Source organism: Heterodontus francisci, chromosome 9 (genome assembly GCF_036365525.1).
Source record: "Heterodontus francisci isolate sHetFra1 chromosome 9, sHetFra1.hap1, whole genome shotgun sequence".
Lineage (NCBI taxonomy): Eukaryota > Metazoa > Chordata > Chondrichthyes > Heterodontiformes > Heterodontidae > Heterodontus > Heterodontus francisci.
In genome coordinates this window covers 104623664-104634172 of record NC_090379.1, presented here as the reverse complement: position 1 = coordinate 104634172, position 10509 = coordinate 104623664, and the positions used below count along the sequence as shown (strand labels likewise).

At 45.3% G+C, this 10509-nt stretch overlaps 1 protein-coding gene across 3 annotated transcripts in view; it reads right to left on the bottom strand.

Annotated features, from left to right (window-relative positions):
• mapkbp1 (mitogen-activated protein kinase binding protein 1) overlaps window positions 1–10509 on the bottom strand; it is a 368915-nt gene that overhangs the window by 131776 nt on the left and 226630 nt on the right. For all 3 annotated transcript variants that reach the window (XM_068039616.1, XM_068039618.1, XM_068039619.1), the window contains 2 exons: window positions 6298–6558; window positions 3972–4141 (listed from right to left, as the gene is read on the bottom strand). In XM_068039616.1, the coding sequence (XP_067895717.1) occupies window positions 3972–4141; window positions 6298–6558 (431 nt within the window). The remainder of the gene's footprint in view (window positions 1–3971; window positions 4142–6297; window positions 6559–10509) is intronic.

The following is a 10509-nucleotide window of genomic DNA, read 5'->3' as shown; positions in this document are numbered from 1 at the left end:
ATGGATTTTAGCAAGGCTTTTGACAAGGTCCCACATGGTAGACTGGTTAAAAAAATAAAATCTCATGGGATCCAGGGAAGTGCAGCACGGTGGATTAAAATTGGCTCAGTGGCAGAAAACAAAGGGTAATTGTTGACGGTTATTTTAGAGGCTGGAGGGCTGCTTCCAATGGCGTTCTGCGGGGCTCAGTACTGGGTCCCCTGCTTTTTGTGGTGTATATAACGATTTGGACTTAAATGTAGGGGGCATGATCAAGAAGTTTGCGGACGACACAAAGATTGGCCGTGTGGTAAATAGTGAGGAGGATAGCTGCAGGCTGCAGGAAGATATTGATGGTCTGGTCAGATGGGCAGAAAAGTGGCAAATGGAATTTGACTTGGAGAAGTGTGAGGTGATGCATTTTGGGAGGTCAAACAAGGAAAAGCAATACACAATTAAAGGGAAAATACTGAGAAGTATAAAGGAAATGAGGGACTTTGGAGTGAATGTCCACAGATCCCTGAAGGCAGCAGAACAGGTTGATAAGGTGGTTAAGAAGGCATATGGAATCCTTTAATAAAATCAAGAAATGCTGGAAATACTCAGCAGGTCTGGCAGCAGTGGAGAGAGAAGCAGAGTTAACGTTTCAGGTCAGTGACCCTTCTTCAGAACTGCATTGGAGCGGTTGTGCATTTTGATAAAAGTAGCAGCCGGGGGAGGCTGTTCGGCAAGAGGAAATGTTGCCAGGCATAAATCTGTGAAGGAGTGGCAGGGAATTTGGTGGTGGTAGCCACAGAAGAGAAGGGTTGGGATGGTACTAACACAGGTTGATAATTCCAATCTCATACTACCACCAGGGGAGGTGCCCAGTCCCTCCTTGGAGAAATGATTTTATAAGGGGGCCAATAATACCACTGAATAAAGTAATTATTTATCTTGTCTTCAGGTGTCTAAGCCATTTCCTTGTGCCCAACTGCACTTTCAGAAGACTGGCATACCTATTGTCCCTCAGAGATTTACAAGGTTCCCTCTGAAAACCAGGGAAGTGAGAGGGCCCTTGCATAGGAAGTTCCTACCCACCCTTCATGTAATGCAATGGCTGGAGTCTCTATCCTCAAAGAGGGCACTGGAAATTTCCATGCCAATCTGGGACTTGGTGTGTTCCAGGTTACAGGTGGAGCTTGCGGCCGCAGTTATAGTGGGAGTCTGCCAAAACAGCCAAGCGTTTTCAGGGTCACCATAACAGGCAAGCCGATAATAACTGGAATGCCTGACAAGTGCTGTAAATGATAAGGTTATCCTCATCAGAGTATGAGGCAGCTTAATAGCCAGTGTCACACGCGAATTGTTTTCGAGTGTGTGCGCTCAGTGATTGTTTCTACCTGTGTCTTTTGGTAATCAGCACCATTGCCTCGATCGGCTTCCTTCTGTTAAGTTTCACATAAAGCCTAAAGGAGACAAGCCAATTTCCCAGCATGCAGCAGTAGCCATTTTGAGGGTGATCTCTTTGAAGTAAACAAACACAGAACTGAGAAAGGATCCATTAACTGGACAATTGCACTGGTTAGCCTCCATCTGGAGTATTGAGCTCAGTACTGAGCATTACATCTCAGGAAGGATATATTAACCTAGCAGCGGGTGCAATGCAGTTTAGCCAGATGATACTGGGCTAAAAGGGTTACAGAGTCATAGAGTCATTGCAAAGACGAGGATTGTACTCCCTTGAGCTTAGAAGAAAACTTCAACACTGAGATTGATAAATTAACTTTATCAATTTTGCTTCCAATTTCCACCCTTCTCTCACCTTTACATGGTCCATCTCTGACACTTCCCTTCCCCGACTTCTCTGTCTCCATCTCTGGGGACAGGTTGTCTACCAATATCCATTATAAGCCCACTGACTCCCACAGCTACCTCGACTACACTTCTTCACACCCTACCTCCTGTAAGGACTCCATTCCATTCTCCCAGTTTCTCCATCTCCGACGCATCTGCTCTGATGATGCTACCTTCCATGACGGTGCTTCTGATATGACCTTTTTCCTCAACCGAGGATTTCCCCCCACTGTGGTCGACAGAGCCCTCAACCGTGTCCGACCCATTCCCCGCACCTCTACCCTCACCCCTTCCCCTCCCTCCCAGAACCGTGACAGGGTTCCCCTTGTCCTCACTTTTCATCCCACCAGCCTCCATATCCAAAGGATCATCCTCCGCCATTTTTGCCACCTCCAGCGTGATGCCACTACCAGTCGCATCTTCCCCTCCCTTCCCCTGTCAGCATTCCGAAGGGATCGTTCCCTCCGCGACACCCTGGTCCACTCCTCCATCACCCCCACCACCTCGTCCCCGTCCCAGGGCACCTTCCCCTGCAATCGCAGGAGGTGTAATACCGGCCCATTTACCTCCTCTCTCCTCACTATCCCAGGCCCCAAACGCTCCTTTCAGGTGAAGCAGCGATTTACTTGTACTTCTTTCAATGTTGTATACTGTATTCGCTGCTCACAGTGTGGTCTCCTCTACATTGGGGAGACCAAGCGCAGACTGGGTGACCGCTTTGCGGAACATCTCCGCTCAGTCCGCAAGCAGGACCCTGAGCTTCCGGTTGCTTGCCATTTCAACACTCCCCCCTGCTCTCATGCTCACATCTCTGTCCTGGGATTGCTGCAGTGTTCCAGTGAACATCAACGCAAGCTCGAGGAACAGCAGCTCATCTACCAATTAGGCACACTACAGCCTGCCGGACTGAACATTGAGTTCAATAATTTCAGAGCATGACAGCCCCCCATTTTACTTTCATTTTTAGTTATTTTTTCTTCCTTTTTTTTAACATTCCTTATTACATTTTTTACAATCTTTTTTTGCATTTATTTCATTTCATCTTAGTTTGTTCAGTTTGCTTACCCACTGTTTTTTTTCAGGTTGTTTTTCTTCAGGTTTGCACTTGCTGCTGTTCAATATTCAGTGTATTCACACCTAATCTGTACTAATGCTTTGTCTTTCAACACACCATTAACATATTGTTTGCCTTTTCTCCGTGACCTTTTGGTCAGCTATGTGGCCTGGTCCAATCTGCACCTTCTCCTTTGTTATCTCTTGCCCCACCCCCACCTCACTTGTTTATAATCTGTGACTTTTCTAATATTTGTCAGTTCCGAAGAAGGGTCACTGACCCGAAACGTTAACTCTGCTTCTCTTTCCACAGATGCTGCCAGACCTGCTGAGTGATTCCAGCATTTCTTGTTTTTGTTTTGATAAATTAAGGGTTGTGTAACCAAGGTGAGTGGATGGAGTTAAAATACAAATCAACCATGGTCTAATTGAATAGTGGAACAGGCTGGTGTGGGGAGGGTGGCTGGTGTCTGACTGGCCATCTCCTGTTCCTATGTTCCTACAGTACTTCATTTTTGTCAAAATTAGTTTGAGCCTATACATAATGGCGCAAAGGTGGGGCATTTTTAACTTGCCATGGTGATGGTGTGAATTCCCCGTATTGTCGAGCACGCTAGTCAGCAAATTTAGAAGTTACTAGCCAATATATGGCTAGAAAATGAAGACACAGGTTTTGGCTGATAAGAGACTTGGTTGCCTTGGGAAACTGACTTCAAGCCACGAATGCAAGTAAAAGATTCCCAAGAAAAGCTTAAAAATGTACCCTCAAAACAGCACTCCAATACCCAATCCTCCAACATAAACTCGGAAGTGGCCTCAACTCTGACAATTAGTATGAAGAATACATTTTCATATTGCATTTCTTGAGAGAGTTGTTGTTTATCAGCCTGAGAAAGGAAAACAGTTTAAACACTCACCAGTGGCACGCTGGCTTCACAAACAAGAACCAATCTCAACATGCTGGCTTCAAAAATAAGGGCCAACCTTTGCGCTGTACCTCCAAGCTGAGGCACAGAAACACACTCATTTGTCAGCTTGCTCCTGAGTCCCCACCTTGTGGCCATTTGCATGGAAGCAGATCACGAATAAATATCAGCACTCACCCCTCTGTCTCGCCAGTACTCCCTGTGTGTACCGGGTAGATAACACGTTCTTCTACCTCTGGTGTCTCCAGCTCCTGGCTGAATATACCCTCCTCACACATCGGTAGTGTGATGCTGCTGGGCCTGACAAACGATAAGCTGCGTGTGTCTGCCGACTCCTGCTCCTCTATCTGTCAGGGAAATAATGAGAACAGGGTCTCGGGTCAGGATTGCAAGACAACCCTGGAGTCTCCAGGAATTACAAACTAACCTCCGAGACACTGCTGGGAGCAAACCGGGGACACAAATCACAGGTGCATTAAAAAAATGGTGTTTTTAAAGAAGTTAATTGAACATTTTGGTTATTAGTTATCAAAATTATTGGTCATGGGAAAACAGACTCTTTGTCTGACAGTCAAGAATCATCCAAATGATAAACGAGGAATCTGTTCACTATCTGACGGGTGTGGGGAGGTGGTGCACTGTCAGTATGAAAGTATCAGGTGACCAAGGACAGGAACGTCGGAGAGGGGCCTGAGATTGGTTTGAGGCAGGAGGTCATGTGACAACACCTCCAAGGATACGTCCAACCAGGCATGGCAACCCTATCTCAGGCTGTAGAACCCCTTGCTAAAAGGAAACTGGTCTTTCTTCCCAGTGTTATATTTATTATATACATTGTACGCTAGTTATATAGCATTGGTACAGTTTCTTAGCAGGGCATCTACACGAGGATAGGTTCGATACAATTAGTTTCTTGGCATCTTCAAAAATCTGCTGCTTGCAGATGATGCTGGTTACATAAATAATATAATTGTTTTGTTACAGCAAGTGATGGTCAGAATCACTCAGGTATTTTCATTCTGTCTGGCATTTTTTATATATTGTGGACCCCAGCCAGTAAATCAGACCCGATGGATTCAGGCTGGAAATTTGCCATGTTGCATTGTGCTAGATCACTTGTCCCAGCCATACACAGATATCAAAGACAACTCAATATGGACCTGACTCTGGCTGATATGAGTGACTGGAAGACAGTTACAATAGAGTGGGTGTAACTCTGACTTTGGGCAACAGTCTAAAACGCTTGATGTTGGATTAGCTATCTGTTATACACCTCTCCTGGTTTCCATTTCCACCGACAGGAATAGCAGAGATTTTAAAAAATTGTATTTTTTTCAAAACTTATTTAAATATTTTGGCTATTCGTTATAAAATATATCGATCGTGGGAAAACAGACTCTTTATAACAAGCGGCCAATGCTACATTGACTGTCTTACACTATCATCCAGAGTCAAAATTGCCCTCATCGGGTGAGTCCAATTAATGGTCACAGAGAACAATAACAATTTGCAATTCTCCAGTGCATTTAACATGGAAACACACCTCAAGATTCTTCACAAAGGCATAATCAAAAATAAAATTGATGCCAAGCCAACCAACATGATATAAGGAGTTGAGGTGACCAAAAAGGTAAGGTTTAAGGAGGGTCTTAATGAGGAGAGAGAGTTTGGAGAGTAGGGAGGGATTTCTAGGGCATGGGTTCAGGCAATTGATGGTACAGCCAACAATAGTGGGTGAAGGTATAGAGGATGCACTCAAGGCCAGAGTCAGAGGAGAGGAAAGTTTCAGGGAGAGACTGTAGGGATTACAGCGATGGTGCTATTTTATAGGGGGTGCAGGAATGGAGAGACCTGCGAGTATACATACACAAATATTTTTGAAAAGCAGATGTAATCCTTGGCTTTATTAATAGAGAAATAGAGAAAAAGAACAAGGAATCTATGCAAAACATTTATAAAATACTGGTTAGGCCCCAGCTGGAGAATTGTGACCAACTCTGGGTATTGTACTTTAGGAAGGATGTCAAGGCCTTGAGGAGGCAGCAGAAGAGATTGGGATGTGGGCTTTCAGTTACACGGAGATATTGGAGAAGCTGAGGTTGTTCTCCTGAAAGCAGAGAAGATTAAGGGGATATTTAATAGAGCTGGTCAAAACTGTGAGGAGTTTTATCAGAATAAATAAGTAGAAACTATTTCTACCGGCAGAAAGGTTGGTAACCAGTGGACACAGATTAAGGTGACTGGAAAAAGAAGTAGAGGCGACATGAGGAGAATTTCTTTTACACAGAGAATTATTGTGGCCTGAAATTCATTGGCTGAAAGTGTGATGGAAGCAGATTCAATAGTAACCTTCGAAAGGGAATTGGATAAATACTTGAAGGGGACAAATTTGCAGGGCGATGGGGGAAGAACTGAGGGGGAGTGGGTCTAATTGGATAACTCTTTCAAAGAACCGGCATAGACTCAAGGGCCAAATGGCCTCCCTTCTGTGAACAGCACTCACATCGCTCAGCAGAGTTTCTATGCTGACCCGAACCCTGCGCTCCTGATCAGTGGATTCCTCGCACACACTGCCCCTGGACAGCGACGTTCCTGCCTGGGAAATGGAGTCTATTGACGGGGAAAAGGAGAAGGAGTCCAGATGTCGAAGATCCAACATTGACTTCACGCTCATCTCAAGGTTGTTCACATGACGGGACCATCGTCCTCGGGGACGGGGGGCGTGATCGTGCACCGAGTCCAATCTTACTGGCACATCATCTGTCTGTATAAGGGGGACATAAGTTAACATTGCAACAGTCTTAGTTCCTGCAAATGGGGGTCATCACTCTGCAAGAATAAGTGGCATCCGACATCACAACAATAACTTGCATTTATGTAGCGTCCTTAACCCAGTAAAACCTCCCAATGTGCTTTATAGGTGCAATCACCAGCCAAAACTGATCCACAGAAAGAGATTAGGGCAGGTGACAAAAGGGTTGGTCAAAGAGGTAGGTTCTCGGGAGCATCTGAAAGGAGGGCAGAGAGGTAGAGGAGGGGAGAGGTTTAGGGAGGGAACTTGGGGCCAAGGCAGCTGAAAGCACAGCCTCCAATGGTGGATCAATTAAAATCTGGGATGCGCAAGAATCCAGAATTAGAGGAAGGTCTGGGAGGGTTGTAGGAGTGGAGGAGATTACAGAGATAGTGAGGGGAAAAGCCATGGAGAGATTTGAACACAAGGATGAGAAGTTTAAATTTGAGGCATTGCCAGACCGGGAATTTGCCAGAATCCGAGTTTGGGACATCAGTGATTTAAATCGTTGTGTGCTTCCAACCCACTCAGTGACACCACTGGCTGCTGGAAAGACATCTCTGAGAGCAGTGACCGTGTGGAGTGCAGTCAGAAGGGAGCTGCTGAGTCGGGAATCGGGAACGTATACAATAAGGAGGGCTTGGGAATGGGGTGGGGGAGGAAGTGCCTGGGAAATTTGGGGTTTATCTGAATTTGAAGGGGGGGGGGCGGTGGTCGCTAAAATCAGGGGGGGGCTTGGGAAAGAAGGATATTAGATAATGGGGGCTCAATGAGAGGTGGACTGGCAAATGGGGACTTGGGAAGAGAGTTGGGGTCTCGGGAAGAGAGATGGAGACTGGGGAATATGGTGAGTATTGGGAGAAGGAGCCAGTAATAGTGGTGAGTAGGAGCGGCACTGAGAGAGGAAGAGCCAGTAAAGGGTAATGAGAAGCTGAGAACCTCACTGTGGGTAAATAGTGAAAGATTGTTTCCACTGGTGGGCGAATGAGGAACTAGGAAACTGAGATTGAAGAAAAACAACAGGGAAGGGAGGAGGAAGGTTTTTATATTGAAGGCTATTTGACAATAGGATGCTTCAGGTAGGGACTAGCACATCATTTAAAAGGGAAGGGGATAAATATTTCAAATGTAATGTGCAAAAGGATGTGGGGAAATGGGGTTACAGGAGAGAAAACACCAGCATCAGGGGCTGAATGGCCTCCTCCTATGCTGTAATTTCTATCAATCTATGATGGTGTATTGAATCCATGCCCTGGGAATGGTTTAGAAATGGTGGTGCTGAACTGAGAAATGCTCCAAACACCGAGCCCACTGTTCTCTGTTCCAGGCAGTTTAGCTCTCCATTGCCCAGGGACAATGAGCACAGGAGATGTGTGGGTGTCACCCATGTTGTCTGGCCAGACTGTTAATTCACTGAGGGGGATTATGGTGGACGAGAACAAAAACCTAGCTAAAGATGTGTGAACAATGGGGCTGGCGCCATTCTGGATTTTTACCAATTTCTTCACTGAAAAGGATTTGGAAAATAGAGTCATAGAGTCTAACAGCACAGAAACACAAATGTGTGGGACTTCAGGAGGGCAGAGGAAGGAATGCTTGCATTGCCCACTCTGCAGTCCTGCTGACAGGCTCTAGCTATTTTAAGCGCTGGGCCTCATTCATTTGTCACCGGGAGCTGCAAGTCCTCCTCCAGCTTTTATAAGCAGCTCGCCAAGTTGTGCATAGGTGGGGACGGGAATTCTAGTGGCTTCTCCATTAAAGCTAAGCTAGGAGTAGCGTGTTGGCAGAGGCAGCTCAGGATAAAAAAATCTCCACTAGGACTTGTAATTACCTTTCACTCAGTCACTTCAGTCGTCCCTTCAAATGACCACTAGTTAGGTCGCTCAGCACCTGGCACCAATAGGTGGAGCTTGCATGGTGCATACTCTGCCCCTTGGAACCTTAGAATTGCCCCAGGACCCTGAATGGCCAGTTATTTGTAGGTTCCTGGCTACACCCCTGCTGAAAGACCTGTGTGATGCCTGCTGCAGACAAATTGCCTTGAAAGCCTACCCATCACAGACTGTTCATCAACCTCGACTGGAGAGACTTTGAGTGGCATCCGACTATTTGACTCTGGGACACCTCACTGTACTGAAAACATTCCATCAGAACATAATAAACTAAACTATTTGTCATTATTCCTTCTATTCCTAAGAAACAGCTGTAAACCAAAAAATCCTTTTGCTCCAGTTAACTGTTTTTTTGGAATGTATGTGTGTGTGCATGAGGGTTAGGAAGAATAAGAAGTTTGAAAAGAATCCTTTCACATATAGAGTTATCTCATTATTGTTTAAGACTTAGTTATTAATAAATAGTTAATTTTTGTTGCTGTTTAAAGAAACCTGGTTTGTTGTGCTTTATTCTGGGGCATAAATAAAGTTTGGGCTATTCTTCGGTAGGTGGGAAACTTTATTTGATATGCTATGACCTGTGGAGTAGTGGGACTGACTTAACTGTGCATTACTCCCGCCTTGGTCACAACAACATTAATACTTAAAAATATAGAACATATATATATACACATATATAAATGATAATTAAGCCATATAAGTAATGGATACTGTATATGGATGTGGATTATATATAGTTCGTAACATGGGGATAAGGTATGAGTCAGTTTGTATATTTATTTGAAAGAAAGGTTGATGGGGACAAGGTAAAATTCACCATGGTTAATCGTGCCTTAACCTCAAAAATTAAAAGTTCGCAAATTCAGTATACTCAAGTAAACCCTCAATTACCTATTACTAAAAAGTGGATATTCTCTAGCATTAAACAGTAAAAAAATAGTTTTTAAAAAATTCTTTCATGGATGCGGGCATCACTGGCAAGGCCAGCATTTGATGTCCATCCCTAAATGTCCTTGAGAAGGTGGTGGTGAGCAGCCTTCTTGAACAGCTGTAGTCCATCTGTTGTAGGTACACCCACAGTGCTGTTAGGAAGGGAGTTCCAGCTTTTTGACCCAGCAACAGTGAAGGAACGTTGATATAGTTCCAAGTCAGAATGGTGTGTGACTTGGAGGGGAACTTGCAGCTGGTGGTGTTCCCATGCATCTGTTGCCCTTGTCCTTCCAGGCGGTAGATGTTGCGGGTTTGGAAGGTGCTGTTAAAGGAGGCTTGGAGAGTTGCTGCAGTGCATCTTGTATATGGTACACACTGCTGCCACAGTGCATTGGTGGTAGAGAGAGTGAATGTTGAAGGTGGCGGATCGGGTGAGTGAGGGGACCCAGTGTGAAGAAACAGTTGCCTCAGTGAGACATTTGTCAGAGTGAAGTTGGAAATTTGGTGCACATGAGAACTTGGTGCAGAGGGGGAAAGATTGGCTCCTTTTCCCATCTTTTATAGCCTCCAGCAGCTGGTGCGTCTTCTTCCTTTGACTCCAAGGTAGGTGAGTGCAACTTTCCATTACTTAAGCTTGAATTATTAACTAACTGACTAATTAAAAAATAAGATTGTGCAGAGATGGCAGGGCCAGTGGTGTGCTGCAACTGCAGCATGTGGGAATCTGTGGAATGCACCGCAATCTCGGACAACCATATCTGCAATAAGTGTCTGCAGCTTGCACGACTTCAGCTCAGAATTGCTGAGCTGGAGAGTGGGTTGCAGACATCGCGGAACACCAGGGAGAGGGAGAGTTACTTGGACACTTTGTTCCAGGAGGCAGTCACAACCCTTAGAGTAGGGAGACCATTAGAGATGACCAATGGTCAGGGACAGCAGGGTGTTACTGCGAGTGAAGCAGGCAGGGGGAATCGGCATGTAGTGATGGACAAGCCTCAGCCCCTGACCTTGTCCAACAGGTACGAGGTCCTTGCTACCTGTGTGGATGAAGAGAAGGACTGCAAGGTGGATGAGCGGACTCACCATGGCACCATGGTGAAAG